General features: G+C 41.7%; 1 protein-coding gene across 1 annotated transcript in view; it reads left to right on the top strand.

Moving 5' to 3' along the window:
• Positions 1–17,315, top strand: part of fam189a1 (family with sequence similarity 189 member A1) — an 80,373-nt gene extending 63,058 nt beyond the window's left edge. The window contains exons 4-12 of the mRNA XM_062384662.1: positions 2,352–2,516; positions 9,140–9,247; positions 11,087–11,247; positions 12,873–13,008; positions 14,161–14,239; positions 14,329–15,108; positions 15,407–15,478; positions 15,877–16,190; positions 16,523–17,315. Of these exons, the coding sequence (XP_062240646.1) occupies positions 2,352–2,516; positions 9,140–9,247; positions 11,087–11,247; positions 12,873–13,008; positions 14,161–14,239; positions 14,329–15,108; positions 15,407–15,478; positions 15,877–16,190; positions 16,523–16,726 (2,019 nt within the window). The 3' untranslated portion in view covers positions 16,727–17,315. The remainder of the gene's footprint in view (positions 1–2,351; positions 2,517–9,139; positions 9,248–11,086; positions 11,248–12,872; positions 13,009–14,160; positions 14,240–14,328; positions 15,109–15,406; positions 15,479–15,876; positions 16,191–16,522) is intronic.
• Positions 17,316–17,557: the final 242 nt, after the last annotated feature.

The following is a 17,557-nucleotide window of genomic DNA, read 5'->3' as shown; positions in this document are numbered from 1 at the left end:
GCAGTTTCTATTGTGCAGATCTGCTTAAATATGATGAAATAAAAGCTTTGAAAGAAGAAAAGTAATTGAAAACAAAGGAGGGGCGATGCAGAACCTACGTATGAATGTATCTAGGCAACTTTATGCAGCCTATATATAATATGTGTTCTATTAGGGTTTCATAATGATACTATAATGTGAAAACAACATTTCCGCACCATCGTTTATTGAAGGGCAACACACACAAACACACAGAAACACACACACACACACACACACGAACATCCGATCAGTTTCAAAAGGTAATCACCTGGAGACACTCTTCCATGTAATATTCCTACCAAGTTTAGGGAAAATCCATTAATTGTTTTTCCAAGTTATTTTGGATTCACACGGACAGATGTTAAAAAACGTACCCTAACGCCTAACTCCCTATGATAAAAACTTCTTAGATCAACTTTTTTATGTTGTGCCCCGTCAACATGTATCTTGCAATCCTGGAACACAGACACTTTCATATATCCATTCATGTATAAATAACAGCTGAACTATTTTGAGAAGCTCAATGTACTCTGCTCTGCCACAGGCCTGTAAATAAAGGTAAAAGCAGCTAAGGGTTCAGAGGGCTTGTGTCTGGAATCAGTTGATCACTTCACAAGCTGAAAGATGTCAAGTTCACAGCGTGTGTTGAATATTTTCGTTGCAGTGATGTAGTTGCTATCAACTGTCAAACTAGTCACGAAGTCAGTGAGTCATAGGCATGTGTTCAGTGTTGTCTGCATGTGACTCTACACTTACATGATTTTTGGCATGTGGCGGAGTGGCAGGCAGAACTTCTGTTCTCAGCAGGCTGCAGAACAGTCTGGGATGAAAGTGAACCGAACTGTTTCTCTGTTTGTGACTAATGGTTCGTAGTTATCACATTTATCTTTGCCAAAAGTGAAGCAACAGCTAAAAAAGAAAGAACATGCAAGCCTTTGTACTTCTGGCCGATTCAAAAGAGAAAATGTACATGATACATGTGAGTACAATAGTATGTTTTAGGCAACAAATAGCATGAACTAGTTCCTAAAGCACAACTGACCCGTTGAAGTACTCTTATATACTAAGACATCCTAAGAATTTGAGTTAGCATCTATAAATGTGGCCTAATGATATCCCCCAAAACACTGGATCATACATTTAAAATGTAAACATTTGTTAGATCAGGGCGGTGATGAACAGTTTTACAAACTCTACGTCTCTAGTTTGAATCACAGACTTTATATTTCAACTGGACACAGGACCTATGTTTAGTTTAATTAGTTGATAAGTGTAAAAGCATTTGAAGAATGCAGCCCAGCAGATTAACGTGTCATTCTCAGTGAGGTGTTACAGTCTGAAAGTAAGAGGGCAAGTTTTACAGCACATAAATAGGATTCTTCACACAAAGGTGCAACAACACTTACTTAAAACGACAAGCATTAGGTTGGTTAAAATAACTTGATAAACCTATTTTCACATCTGCTTCACTACTGCTACTTATTCTTAACAGTTTTCCCCTTAGGAGCTCTGTTAAGAAGCATCTTAGCCCTTAACATTAAATTAATTTATTCTTTCTAAGAAAATCCATGACTGCGAGCTTTTAAAATTGCGTCACTCTTTGTATTGGGGAGCTTTACGACCACAGCTCCAGAGGAAGTTGAGCACAGAATGCTCGGTCTCCAAATTTTTGTAATGAGATGTAAAGCTGATTGTTTAAGTGGATTTCTGCCGGGGCTCCTGAGCTTGGTCATGACTGAAGAAGCCCCTCGTGTTTCATCCTATACTCAACCCACTAACCTGGCCACTTCCACATTAGCAGCAGCTTCCCTCCTCACCCAGGCCGAGCAGAGCAACTTCTCCGCTTTATATGGCTCCCCTGAGACCATCCCCCAGTTGTGACTGAAATATTAATGTTCCTCATCTCTTCTCCCCAATGTAATTAACCCACACTTGTTGGGTTCATGTCCTGCTTTCTCTCGATCTGGGACACAGAGCTGAGGTACGCTCTACCTCCATGCTTCCCTGGGTAGCTCCTCATCTCACAGTCTTTGTCCTGCTGAACACTTGCTCAGCTGCCTTTCTCACTCACAGTCTATTATTATTCTATTACTCACGTGTCTTCAGTCTTTTTAATGACATAATTTCATAAAAAATCAAATTTTATCAGGGATACATTTTATGTTTAAAGAAAATCCAAGCTCAGGTCTGATCTGTGTGTGCATATTTCTGTGTCTGCGTGTGTGTCTCTTTCTGTGTGTGTGTGTGTGCGCGTGCGTGTGTGTGTGTGTGTGTGTGTGTGTGTGTGTGCATGCGTGTGTGTTGCTGTGTACGTGGCGTGCATGCATGAGTGTGGATGTGTGTTCCCCCCTCCTCCCCACCAGCTCAAGTTTGACAGCGATGGAGTGTGTGTCTGCTGCGAGCTACAGCAGCAGAGCTCGAGCTGCAACAACCTGGGCGAGATGCTGAAACTGAATCCGCTGAGGGACTGCAACACGATACGCCTCCGTCTCAAGGTGGGTGGGAGCCCACATAGTGCTGAACTGGAGAGGTTTGGTGTTTTCACACGTAAAAACGTTCTGTGTAAGTTACACTATGTTTGTACTCCAAGAAAACTGGATTCATTCGTAAAATCAGGGTCTTAAATGTTTAGCAAGTCAAACTACACGTTGGATTTTTGTTGAGAGATGTAACATCTCTGCACTGGTATCTGCGGTGACCATCATATTTACTCTAAGTTGTGTTGCATTGTCCTTTTTGTTATCTCACGCTCACTGTTTGAAATGCATTGAGTTGGATCAGATTGAGACATAACTCCAACCCTCCAACATTCACTTGGATGCAATCATGAACTGATTTGATTTAGGTGATCACAGGTCAAGGTTACTTAGAAGTCACAAATCATATTTTTGGCCCTAACTCCCATGTGCTGTTGCTTTATCATAGAACCGTGTGCAGCTCTCTTTGCCCCGCTGTTGCTCTCTTTCTCAGTCAGACTGGCCCCCGGCACATCCATAGCCCACTGGACCATTAAAACATCCATAAAGTTAAATCAAACCTTGGCATAACATCGGTACACACAGCCTTTGCAGAGCATGTTACCGCGACCAGTTCAGACCCCAAATTTATACCTGCCCTCTATGTGCACATTAAAGCAAATTGCATGCATGTCCACTGCATTAGATTGATCGATAAATAGTCTTTGATACTATTGACAAAAATGGTTGTAAACCGCAACTCGACTGGTAGGTGGAGGCATATAACTGCAAGTAAGTCATAATTATCTGTTTATAGTGATGGTTAACACATATCAGTGTACTAAAACACGCAACTACCATGCTTCACATGAAACCGAAATGACATGGAATACAACTACAATGTAAGACTTCAGTCTCAGATTAATTGGGCAGGAAGTTGAGAATAGCAACAGCATTTGTCTTTTCCCTAGTGTCAAACCTCTTAGTATGCACTGTGTCTCCAGCCTGGGGTGGCTGTAGTTTGCAAGTGCATGATCTTGGTAGATTATCTTGACTCCGAGTGTCTGCAGGAATGATATACAGAATGTGCTGCGGGGGCCTTTAGTGGATAACGACAATCATATCCATTCATTTTATGTCCCTGATTGATTATAAAACATTGATAACCAAATAAAAGACTTCTTAGGATGAAGGATGCGTATAAAAAGAGGAAAGATCAAGCACATTTGTCATTGTGATCATAGTTCATTAAAAGAGAGGAGGGAATTGGTGCTATAAACCTTTATTAAGTGCCATGGTAGTCAGATGTGTTGAGTTATGATTGAGAGGAAGTGGCCGTGTCCCCAGAGCCCTCGGTCATTTCAGTTTGACGTCCGCTGATCCTAATAACCTCATGATGTAGCTGCCATATCCTTTGTGATGAAAATACTGAGCATATGGGGAGAGCTGAACTCTCACAGTGGGTAGCCTCAGTAATAGACCTTCATTTGTTTACTCAAACAGCTTTTCTACACAAAAAAGTTTAGCTCTTTAAAAAAAGCAATCAGCTCTCTCCACATTGCTGATATGTGTCATTCGCCTTTTGCCAGCATATTTAATTTCCGTGTTCTTTTACTCTTGGTTACACGCTGCCTGGGGCTGTAAATAATCAGTTGGGACGGAGTTTTGAGATAATTTGTGATTTCCTGTTAGGGGGCGGCGGATGTGTAACCTTGCTGTGTAACTGATTGGCTTGGGGCAAGGTATCTTCCAGAGGTTAAATATCTGTTGAGCGGGCATGTTAAGCAGTTTTCTGTAGAGATGTTATTATATTTGCCTGCAGGATTTATTATGTCATTATGTACATTGTGCTCGCGAGGGAAATCACAGAAATGCTCCGTTTCAAATCCGCAAGGCAGATGTATTACCATAACAAAAATTAGCTGAGATGAAGCCGTCATAAATATTTCTTGTTTTACGAGACTCTCGCAGTTTATCTCCAGGTTTGCTGTTACAGAAGAGTTGATGAAAAATGCATTAACCCTAATAAAGCATTAGAACAAACAGCAAGGAAACAGTTGCACATTTAGTTACTGCTGTGTATAGTAATCGTAGAGCTTTGTCTCGGGGAAGAGTCTTTCGAGTAAAAGTTGCAGAAAGATTTAGCAGCGAACATAGTCTTTAAGTCAGATAACTGACATGCACTGTATTTGGCATGTGAATTCAGTGAATGGATTCATAATTTGCATCATTAATCAATAAGAATTAGTCAAAGTCACAGAAAATGTCAGGCTTTTAACTTTTTCTTCCTGCTACAACCTTTGGATCAGAAACCGACTGGTGACCTCTTTGGTTTGGTTTATTTACAATATTATATTATATTTTTCTAAAATTCAAACACCTCAGACTTTGATAAACTGTATTTAAAGATGGATGCTTTGTCTCCACTTCCTCTTATTATCCAGAAATGAAGCCAGAATATCCCATCTTGCGTTGATGATGCCATTTGGAACCTGCACAATAGTCTGGAGGTCCTGCTGACTCATCTGTAAATCATGATATTTCACCCAGTTTTATAGCATTAAAAAACGAATTGAAACAAATTAACCGGATACCTTTTTGATCAAAAAATGTTCGACGTACACTTTCATCCACTGACATGCAGGAGGCAGGGTTTATGACCTACACTGCAGTCAACCACCAGGGGGCATGACACTTTTTGTCATGTTGCGTTTCTTTATAAACCGTCTAAGGTCCTGATCTACAAAGAACACATCACTGATTTCTACCACACCTCAAACATATTTTTTCATTCCATTTATGTACAGTGTAGTTACGTTGTGTGAAATGAACTAAATATTGGTACCACGTACAGCATCTTCTGTTTCCTGCCACTGGGTGTTAGAAAATCTATAGAAGAGCGAGAACGCCCTCCCTCAGACTGTAGTAGGGCTTCCTGGGGGAAGTCCTGGCTTCTCTGTCAAACACTGTGAAGAGTTGCTTGGGGAGGCTGAGGAAAGCAGAGGTCAGTGCTGTGACCTGCGCTGACTATCAACAGAAACTCGATGGTGAATGCAGAAAACAAGGTGTTGCCCTTTGATTTGAGGAAGCGGGAGGGAGCAGCTACGAGTGGGAGGTGTGTAGTTTGTTTCTGGTAGAGAATGTCACAGTTCAGTTTCAGTGATGTGTAAAACCAGTTAAGCTTTCTGTTTAAGGCCCCGGAGTGCTGCGCAATCTGTTTTATTACGAGGAAGCAAGTTGTCTTAAATACCGATCTTAAATGGATCAAATTACCCATACAGCATATTCTTTTATTAAACACCATGACTCTTTTATTTAAATCACTCAAAAAGGCAATTATAATTTGTAAGGTTATAATTGTGTAGTGTAGGTTGTTTGCATAAACGCTTAATCACAACTCGTAAGTTTTATTGTAAAACAATATCTAGCATCCAAATTGGATTTTTCAAATTGCCTAGCAGGCAATTTAGAGGGCAGAGGCAGGTGGCAGGGTGGAGCAGAGCGGGGGTGAAGGCAGCGGAGCCGACAGATGCAGAAGGCGATCTGGAGAAGTGAGAGGTCGGTGGAGGTGAGAAGGCCTTTTGGAAGGTGAGCTGGTTGGGGAGAATGGTGGGTGGAGGCGAGGGAAGGGGATTGAAGCTGGGGAGGCTGGTGGAGACGACTGAATGAGCAAGGCAGGCGGAGAATTGAGCCGGCAAACAAGTCTGAGAGAATGATCCAAACAGGCTGAAGCCATAATCTGGCAAAGAGTGGATGAAGACGTGATGGTGGATGTACTGCTGGGCTGATGGGTTGATGGATGGCAGGTGTACAGACAGATTGGCAATCAGGCAGCTGGAGGGGGAGGGGCTAAAAAACACACACACACACACAAACACACACACACACACACACACACACACACACAGTGGTAGACAGAGAAGGGGAAGTAATGAGACACAAGGGGCAAAAAACAGCAGAAACACACAATAGTAGCCGAAATTGCCGTAGTGACCATGACAGCCACTTCTATTTTGCTGTTAGTGTGTGAATGGGCTTAAGGAGTAGTAGAGATAGGAGCTTTTTGAATGTGTGTGTGAATAGGTGTACGTCTCAAACACTCTTAATGGGCGATTGTGGCTCATGATCTACAGTGAGTCATCCACTTACCAGAAGGTTGGTGGTTCGATCCCTGCTTGCTGATTTGTTCTTCGGCAAGCCGCTGATCCCCAAATAGTCCCTGAAAGCTGTCCAGGCAGTGTGATGGTAAATGGAGTGTATTTATAGCATATTAATCGATCACTCAAAGTGCTCTAGTAAATAAGTTCCATTCAACGATTCCCATTCATACAGCGCTCTATTTCATTCACAAACTCACAAACTCATCCTTCAGGTGGGGCTTTATCTTGCCCATGGATTGAACCACCAATCTGTGACAACCCTGTCTTTCTCCTGAGACACACCCATGTGTGTGTATTCAAGTGTGTGTGTGTGTATGTGTGTTTGTGTGTGTGTGTGTGTGTGTGTGTGTGTGTGTGTGTGTGTGTGTGTTTGTGTGTGTGCAAGTGTGTGTGCAAGTGTGTGAATGGGTTAATGTAATAGTGTAGAGCACTTTGAGTAGTCTTTATATCTGTGTAAAAACACTGTGTACATGCAGGCAGTTTACAAATTACTATTGATTTACAGACTGGTTGTGATTAGTAGATCATCCTCAAGTCCTCCAAAAACAAACCATGTTCCAAAAACATTAGTTTCCAAGACAAACACGAGTTAGATGCATAGTACAGTTGGCGCTGCATGACTTGAAACTCGCTGGTTCCAACTGGCATCATCTCTGCTTCAACTTCCAGCTCTCAGACTCAATATTTGGCAGCTAGTTGCCGTATCTCTAACTTGTTTGAAAAATGAACCAAGGCAACATCATTTAGGTAAAGGGAATCAGTGGATCTATTTGGAACCTCCTGTGGCAAGTCAGGGTACCTGCGCCCCTCAAAACAAACCACTACCTTTTACAGATCACAGCAGGGGGCAGACATCTGTCATCACTGCAGATTATCAGAAGCCTAAAACTCGTGTGGTTTTTAATATCACTGGTTATTGCCTGCCTCTTGAATCTAGTGAGTCATCTGTGCGACAGACTGGAAAACACTTTATGAGGAAGATTCATTCAGACCTTCAGGTTCAGACACCTTTGTCCACAAAAGATATTGTAAGATTCACATTCAAAGATATTCAGGGGCAGCCCGTGATTCTGATGAATGCTCATTTTGTGCACTCAGTTTGTGAACATAGATGGAGGATGGTTGTGGTGTTTTTTATGTACTTTGCCTTTTTAAATTAAAATATCACAAAGTCTCTGCCACACAGTCACCCACGTCCCTGCTCTCTCATATCTTTTTAACAGGTTTATACTGTTTGATAACAATAGTACTGGTAATAACATCATCATGGTGTCTGTATGAGGGAATTTAATATGACAGATGAACCCTGTGAACGTAAAATAACAATAACATATATATCTTCTTCCACTGAGGAGTTTGCTTGTGTGATTGTTAGCAGGATGATGCAAAAACTACTCAACCAGTTTCCATGTCGATGTGTGAGAATTATTCATGGGTCTTGATGAAAAAAAGATCTTGAGTGTGAAATTTGATGCAGCTTGATTGATTTTAAGGAGACTGTTAGGTCTTGGCAGAGATATGATACTATAATAAACTATTCTACTATGTGTGCTCTTGTGAGTGTCACTCTAGTTTATTATTGAATTCAATCATCCAAGACGACTCAAGATCACCTCCAACTATTTGATACACACACGTATGTGATCATTTGCTTCTCTCCCTTTAAGGCAGCAATACAAGCCGCTATCATCCTCTCTTCAATCCCTTCAGTATTTATTCCCAGAGCCAAATTCAAGACAAAATAGTGCTGTCGTTTGTCTTCTCTAACTTAATTCATACAATACAGTTCTTATAGGGTTGTTTGTTTGGATGTGTTTTACAAATTGAGCCATTTAAAGATAAATTTCCACCTTTTATTCAAACGGCACAAAGAGTATCATCATGGGGCTGCAGTCATAAGTCTTTCCTCTGATTCAGGGTGCTGGACTTAGTATTTCACCACCGTGCACATTTATTTTTGCTGACAGATTCAATACTGGTTTGTCCCCTAGCTGTTTGCTGCATTACCACAGTGTGAGTGTGTGTGTGCTCATGCTTAACCTTGGATATTTAAGAGGTTTATTTTTTCACTGTAATTCAATTTGTTTGTTAAGCTGTAATATACAAAGACATATTATTTATTTGTATTTTTTTCAATTTCAGACCTTTGGAAATTTATTGTAAATATGTTAATCATGAAGATTAGACTTTTTTTTTGTTCTGGGTTAGTAAACCTGATATCAGTAGAAGTGTTCTCTCACTGCAGTGCCGCTGTGCTGAGCTTTCTAAACTTGGTAACCTTAATGACGCCGGTGCCGTTTGTGTCACCTTCAATCCTCTCTGTGATTTTTCCTTCCACTGTATTGCACATTCATCTCTCTTTGTTCTATTGTCCCTCATATTTAATAGGTTCATAATGTTAACTGTCTTCTCTTCCTCTCTCACCTTCCCCGTCCATCCATTCGCTAACTATTGTCACCGGTCGCTCTCTAACAGCCTCCTCCTCTCCCTGCTCTACTTTAGGAGCTGCTGTTCAGCGTGTGTGCCCTCAACGTCATCTCCACCATTGTGTGTGCTCTAGCCACGGCCATGTGCTGTATGCAGATGGTCTCGACTGATGTGCTGCAGATGGTGAGTGTGATGGAGGGGACAGCAACACAGAACTTTTCAGTGACCACCCTGATGGTTTGGTAAACACATGCAGCTCAGGGACGATGAAGAAGTAGAGAATAAGGTTACTTTTTTCTTACATTGTTTGTAACCTGCTGGGTTAATACCATTTAAATACAAGGTCAAATGGACTTCCCGCTTCATTCTCCTGCATCTTACATATAATATGTTGGAATGGAAGAAAACAGCTTACATCATCCTCACTGTGAACCTCCTCTGTCATTATGTTTGTGCAACAATCAACCAGCCACCAACAGCTAAATGTTGTAGTGACGAGGGAAATAAGCACTGCCAGCTGCCTTTGTGTTTTTCACCAGCATGCCTCTAAACACATTAACAACTAGACATGTAGAGCAACACGTCAACATGATGGCAAAGCTTCGGAGGAGAATGTGATCTCAAAATGTTTTTTCACATTAAATCCACTATGCTGTAAATTTTGTGGATGTGATGGGTCTTGATGCGAGCCTGAAGGAGTGTGGTTGCATCTCCTGAGTCATCTCTTGTCTCACAATAGAAATATACTTAGTTATCAGAATTAACAGGCTGTACTGTGATGGAACATTTTAACTAAAACATGTAGCAGGAAAACTATGGATCATGTGACACATTTAATACACCCCAGTGTGTCACACCTAAAGATGTGTGACTCTTTTTGTGACTAATTATTTTCCTCTTCAACATTTCCATGTGTTTAAAACAATATATTTTGCACTGAAACGTGTCAGTCTTTTGATGAAATGATAATATATTATGGTTATTTAAATCATATGATACAACTGTAGAATTAAAAGTAAAACCCCCAATAACTGATTATTTTACTCAAGCATTTCAGTTGTCAAGTGTGCGTAAGAGTGCTCTTCAGTGAGCATAGATTCTGTTCTTACACAAGAAGAAATGTATTCTTAAGAACAGTCGGTGAATGAAGCCCATTGTGCATCAGAGCTCTTTAACACAAAATGTGTTCCTGTTCAAGAATAGGCAAACAGTCATTAAAGGGCAGAGATGAATTCATCCCAAGCATTTTAAATTACACAGCAATTAAAAAAGGAAATTAGAAAAATATTCTCATCTTGACAAAAGGCCTCGATTTGCAGCAGCCTCTGCTTCAGTGCTCAGCATAGATTATCTGAGATGTTGACAGATCATTGTCAGAGCTGCCTCACTCTACAGACTCATAGATATAAATACATTTTGGTGATAACTCAGCAGATCCTTTCTAAGGCTCAATGAATTAGAAGGACACATTTTTACTCACATTATTTAATGCTATGCTGATCTACGCAAAATTGAACAAAGACAGTATCCGTTACAGTATTTATAAAATCAGGAGCAGACATACACAGCAGAGGGTGTAATCTGAGGCAGCTGAACATGGTGGCATCCTAATATTGATTCACAGTGAGGCAAAGGACAAAAGCATTGTGTCTTATCTCCAACAGTCCCATTCACCACGTGAGGTGTTCACCTTTTATTTAGCTCCGTAAATTTAGCCAAGTCAATACCAGCAGTGGCAGCCTGGAGAATAGAAGGGCAGGCTGTTCTGTGTCTGGAAAGTTGTCCCACTTGCAAAGGTCTGAGAGAGGAGGGTGAATATGCAGTTTCTCAGAAATCTGCTGTTGAGTTGCCCCTGAGCAAGGCACCAACTACAGAGGTGTGTTTATGTGTAACTGCTTGCAATGACAGCAGGCAGGCGCTGTAACAAATAACACATATGCTCAGTCATTATAATTAACAACATTATGTCTAAATGGATAAACAACAGGCTCTGATAATGGTTCTTTTCATGCTGTGTTTCAGTTTATGCCGCACAGAGCGCGAGCCCTAAATGCTGACTGCATGACCCCCCACGGAACCATCCTCCACCAAACTCTGGACTTTGATGAGTTTATCCCTCCCATACCTCCTCCACCGTACTACCCCCCGGAGTATACCTGCACCCCCTCGATGGATGGACAGAGGTGAGATGCAAAATATTTCTCATCAGCGTCCCATCTTTTCTCAGTGCTCCCAGAACTCTGGTACCAATGTGGCCTGTGAGATATTTATAGAGAATACACAATAAAAAAATTTAATTTGCAAACCTCCTAGTGAGTATAGTGCAGCTGTTAGAAAACTGTGTAATTGTACACAGAGGTCTACTTCAGAACCCCTTTTAAAACATTATAAATGCCTCGTTGAGTCGCCGATTCTAGCAATCCAAAAATTACTGTATTAGTTATGAAGCAAAGTTTACAGGGTCTAATTGTGTTTATGTTACTAATCATGGCAGCGATAAAGGCCTAGTTTTTATTAAGTACATTTAGGGAAATTAATGAAGAACCCAGCCTGGCTCTGCTTATCTCAAACTTTGTGATATGTTAAGAAAAAAGAATTCTGCTGGTTTCTGTGAGCGACCAGTCGTTCATGGCCCAGTGCCACGATAACTCAGATTTAGGACTCTTCAGGATTCATTTTTTGGAACCTATAACATTTTCTTGCAGCTCCTTCCCGCCCTCGCCACAGACACCTGGAATGAATCAGGTAGTGGACTGTGAAATAAAAATGGTCATGAAGTGAGGAAGGTGCAAAGTTATTAAAGAAAACTGATCATGGGGCTGATAGGTCAGGCACTGGAGGTGGAAGCTCTCAGGAGAACACACCAGGGAAAGGAAATAGAAGGATTTGTTTCAGGGCAAAAGATGAAGTCTATAACCTGTTCTTGCTGGTTCGTTCCATTATGTGTTCAGTTAAAGCATTTTCGCAGGTTTAACCTATTTAGTTAATGTGGACTAACTACCCTGTGATTTCCTGAGAGAAGGTAGTTAAACAGATGCCAAAACCAACATTTGCTTCCAGAGTCAAATCCAAATCCATCATATAAGGCAGCGGTGGCATGCGTCTGTTTACTATCTGACTGCGTCGCATGTGGTATTATCATCCGCAGCCAGCTCTGAGCTTTTCCCTCCGTTAAGCAGCTGCGACATCCTCATCATCATCGAGGTGATTCTCAGCTGTTGTGGAAGATCGGTTGACCCCCCTCCTTCATCACTCTCTCCATTTTCTCAGTCTTGCCAGAGAGAGTGCTGCCATTTGGCAAGAAGCCACATCTGTTTGTCAATTATGACCTGAATATAAACAAGGCAGAGGAAGCGTTTATGGTGTCTCCGCCCGGGGGCCAGGGATGTGTCATGACATCATCATGCCTCAGATGATTGGTGGAAACTCTCAGGTTGTATTTCATGCTCTGGCACATTGGAGGAGAATGGGGTTGTAATTAAAAGATATTACTGCGAGCATGGCTGCGTGTTCTTAATTGGCACCATATGAGAAAGCGGTGCTGCACACAGAATAATAGAGAACCGGTTTAAATCATCCGGACTGGAGCGGCGGCAGCAAAAGGATATTTCTCATCCTTTCTTTCTTAATGGTTTCAATCGACCAGGGACTGCGTTTAGACTCAGAAAGGATTTATATTCAGTCTTGCTGTTACAGTTTCTCAAACCACGTTTTGTGTTCAAGCTATAGATATCTAAGATACAGTATTTCAAGGTGTTTTTTTTGTTTTGTTTATTAAGTTAAAACTCTATGTTTGTGTCCCTGGCAGAGGGCTCCACCTGGACTTCCCCCACTCTCCCTTCAGTGCCATCTACGGGGTTCCCATCAACAGCCCAGGGACCCTGTACCCAACGGACCTGCCGCCTCCATATGAGTCTGTGGTGGGGCAGACCCCTGCCAGCCAGGTGAGATAAAAAACTGACTAGTTTGTCCTTAAAACAGACTACAAGAATTGTGTGTAGGCAACTGAGTACAGGGTAGCACATATAATACCATACTTATATTTCATACTTATATTTTTATGGGAGTAGGAGCAATGAATATCTCTTTAAATGTGCTTTAAATTGTGATTTTTTTAATAACTTTTCTAATTTGTATAAGGAGATATTCAGTAAATTATGTACATTTTAATGAGACTGTCTTCAGAGATGTGGATTTCAAGGTTAAGCCCAAGATTCATGAAAGTCTGAAATGTGAAAATACGTTATTATAGACAATAGGTCGGAGTATTAAAATTAATTCGAGCAAGTCATGTAAATGAGATGGTAATTTCTAAAGAGCTGGAAAGAATTTGTTGTTTTTTAATTTTTATTTAATTTAAAGTTTTTACTGGTGGGTAAAAATTGCATTACCAATATAGGATCTAAAATTCTGAGATAACTGAGAATGTTCATATGGTCTTTCAAAAATGGTGAGATCTTTTTTTCATGCTTCACTGCATTTCATTGTTCACAATTAAAAACATGTGCCTAATGTAAAAAAACAAGTCGCCCTCAAGCCTCTATTATTTCCATAAACTGCTCAGTCTTCTAATCCCTTTTTTTCCCATTACAAGTGATAAATCCCTAGTTGAATTTGCATCCATTTTGAACCGTGTCCTTCAGGAATCACCAGGGGATTTTCTTACCTTCTGCAGATAAACAGATGCTGTAAATAATCAGTGGAAGAAGGCAGTGATTGATTGATTGATTCTGAGAGAAGGCAGAAGAGAGCTGATGATTTTAGGCTGAAGACAATGAATGATCTGGCAAACCAAGTTACATGAACATATACGAGTAATACACAGCACCTTGAAGGGGACATCATTGAAGCTAATTAAAGATTCTTCTTTAAGCTGATGGTGTAGTTTTCTCCCTTGATACACCTGACGTCCTGTTACAGTGTTGTGGTCTTACAGAGCCCTCTACAGACCAAAAAGCGGTATTGAAGATTTTTGTTGTGCATTCTGTATTATGCAATAAAATATCCAATAGGAGCTGAACTCTCTCTCACCTTCATCTTCTTTATCCACACAAAATCATTTTTCTTGAACAGTGTTTATTTCTTTGTCTTTAAAGGTCACAACCAGCATCGAGCAACAGGCCACTGGGTCCAGTTTGTGTGAGAGAAACACCACTGCAGGTCTCAGCACTCAGGGTAAAGACGCTGGGAACATTACAGGAGATTGTCCAATGTTTTTGTTAAACAGTAGATGTGATATTCTGCCTTTTCCTCTCTGTTTTCAGCCTCAGTGGACAGTGCATCCCTGATGGTGTCAGAGGTGGCTGATCAGGACCAGACCTGCTCCTCGGAGGACTTGTGCTCCCTGGAGGTCCAGGGCTCTGACTCCTCTCCTTACGGCACGCCTCACACTGCCCCCACTGACGGCAGCTGTACCAGCCTGGAACTCTGTACACGGGACCCGTCCCGTTGCCACCGTGGCCTGCCGAACATGGATGTTCGCCCCTGTGACACCGGGTACAGTGAGTCTTCACAGACCCAGGAGTCTCTGGAACGCTCTCCAGACTGGTCTTCAGAGAACTTTAGCAATCTGGACCAGGAGGACTCCACAGACAACACACATCCCTGTGAGGAACACAGTGCCAGACTGCACATATGTGACGAGCTCGCCTCAGCCAAACATTTACCGGAGGAGCCGCCCAAACCACCGACACACTCCCTCATTAAAGCACGAATGATGAGCAGGAAGCTCATGCTCCCTGTTGCTATCCCCCAACCACCTCAGCCTTGTTCTCCCACCTCAGTGGCCTCCTCTGGTGGAACTTCAGCCATCAGCCCTTTGGCTCTTTCTTCCTCCCCTTCCCCTCCGAACAGACCACGCGGCCCCAGGCTGTGTTTCAGTGTATGGTCTCCCTCCTCGGCATCACAACCCCCCTCTACCTCAGCTCAAAGTGGCTACTCGCCCTCAGAGAGGCCTCGGGTGCGAGCAGCCAGGAAGTACCGCAAGCTGGCCCGCATTGTCCGCTCCACCAGTGACCCTATCTCCTGCTCCTCTGCAACAGGAAGTAAGTTTGGCAAGGATGTCTCACAAATTTTATACTAAAGCTTTTAAATACTTCATGTAAATATTTATAGAGTGATCAGTTGATTAGAGATTACACAGAAAATCCATTATTATTTCTAAATAATTATTTAATTATTTGATTCCAAATTTTTCAGTGTAGAGATTTGCAGTTTTTTTTCTGTTTTATATTGTTGTTAATTTTAAGTCGTAGCAGCACTACAGCATTTGAACGAAATCAAACATGGCAGGATCAGTATCTGCTTTGTTGGTCCACACTAAGTGTTTGTCTCCCTCTACAGGAGAAAATAGTGGCTGTGCCGCTGCCACTAACCCTGCTGCTGAGGCTTCAGCTCATACGTCACCAGAGCGAGGTACGACCATACAGTCTGAATTCATGGGATGAGGACTGTGGGAGGAAACCAGAGTACCTGGAGAAAAAAACCATTGTAGACACAGGAGGACATGACATGTCTACACAGAATGACAGCGACCAAACTGGGATTTGAACCGGCAACCTCTGGGCTTCCCCCGCCGTAACATCATGTTATCTGATATACATGAATTTAGATCAGAAAATAATCCTCAACCTATTTTAACTGAGCTGCAACTGTGAGCTCCTAATGAAAATGTGTTCAATCAGTGATACAGACACTGTAATTACTAATAGCCTTGATTGTAAGAGATGCCCATGATTTATGATTTGATATAATTATAATTATTATTTATTTATTTCAATGCTTTGACAGTTTTTCTTGTGTTTTATCATCAGATGTTTCGGCAGAGGATAGTGGAGCAAAACCCGGTCACATTTTTGTCAGGAAGCAGCAGAAAGAGGACAGGAGAACTGACATCCCCCTCAAACCTCGAGCCCTGCACACAAACTCCTCCCACGAGCGCCCACACTCGCTGGCCGACCTCAAGATGTACAAAGACACCAAAATATTGGTGGCCAAGTTCCTTGAGCATTCAAACTGCAGTCTACCTCCGGAGGTCCAGCAGGTGGTCAACAACATCAAGTGCGTCATCAAGTCAGATGAGAAACACATGGAGGAGGCCATCTATAGTGCCAATGTCATAGATCAGGTAACTGGATCCCACTATTTATACTGTAACAGACCCTGATTGTCCAATTCTAGTCTATTTAATGGAAAATAAAACGTGGCAGCCTTGTTTTTATTTGTGATGACAATAGCATTATTACTACAGCAACCATGGAAAAATGCTACAGTATTTTCCATTTTTTTCTGTGTAATGTAAATTCAAAGTCAGATATATTTCACAGCTCTTTAGATTTTCATCATACTCAGTAAAGTTTGGCATATCTGTGTTAAAAAAAAATACATTTGATTGGATTGTTGCTTGTCAGGCACATTTATAAAAAAGTATCCCTGGCATTATGATTTCCTTCTGCTCAGGTGATGACCCAGCGTATCAACGGCAGTCCCAGAAAGCGAGGCTGTGAGGATCTTCACCTCCAGAGCTGCGGCGCTTTGAGCTCATCCCCGTCCCCCTCCCTGTGCCGTCCCAAACACCTCCAACAAACAACCAGTGCCTCCACCCACCCACTGGACTCCCCCTCCTCTGAACAAGGCCTTGAGTACAGAGAGACTATTCTCTGACCTTCCTCCCAACAAGGACTCGGGTGAAAAATTCTGAGGGCATTTCAGGGTGCAGGAGCTGCAGACACGTCGTGCTGTGCCACAGATGTCTGTAGAGTAATCAGACACTGTGAGTTCATCTATTTGTACAGTGTGACGGCAGCATAGGCAAACTGAAATGCTCTCACGTTGTATCTCTTAGTGCCCTGTGAGACCGTGCCAAGTCATCAGCAGAAATGGTAGCACACTCAGACTGAGCCTGCCAGTGTCTGTAGAGGCTTCATTCTCATCAGAAAATCAAAAGAATGTTTCTCCCTCAGGGGATCTTTTCTACTGAGTCTCATCTCCTCAAAAAATGTACAACTGGTAAGTTTTTGTGATTGAAAGATTTCCAATATTCCTCTTGTCCTCATACGAAGCCGAGAGGAATATTGTTTGTATTAAACTGTGAACTGAACTGACGACGCGTTAATCGCCATCGTTTGCAGACTTTGTGGAACTGTTGCTGGGTGGTGAATATTTTGTGGTGTCGCTGGTTTCAAAAAACATCACAGATGTGGATTATTTAACTTACCTCATTGTGTTTCGATTCTTTTCAGTGTTACAATAAAGTCAGAGTTTGTATATGGTAGTTTGTGTTTTTATTTCAATGATGTGTGATCTGTGGTCAAGTGTTAGGAACATCTACTCACCTTAGCTGGTCAAAATAACAGTAACACTGTATAGTACAGTCATGGTGTATTCAGTGTTGTTTAATTCAGTTGCTAATTACTGATGCACTAGAACATCTTTGACCGACTAGACTGAATTTATGAGGGGAAAGAAAATGATAATAATTCACGTTGAGCTAGA

Source organism: Platichthys flesus, chromosome 1 (genome assembly GCF_949316205.1).
Source record: "Platichthys flesus chromosome 1, fPlaFle2.1, whole genome shotgun sequence".
In the NCBI taxonomy this organism is placed as follows: domain Eukaryota; kingdom Metazoa; phylum Chordata; class Actinopteri; order Pleuronectiformes; family Pleuronectidae; genus Platichthys; species Platichthys flesus.
The sequence above is the reverse complement of the archived record's forward strand: the minus strand, read 5'-3'. Positions and strand labels throughout refer to the sequence as shown.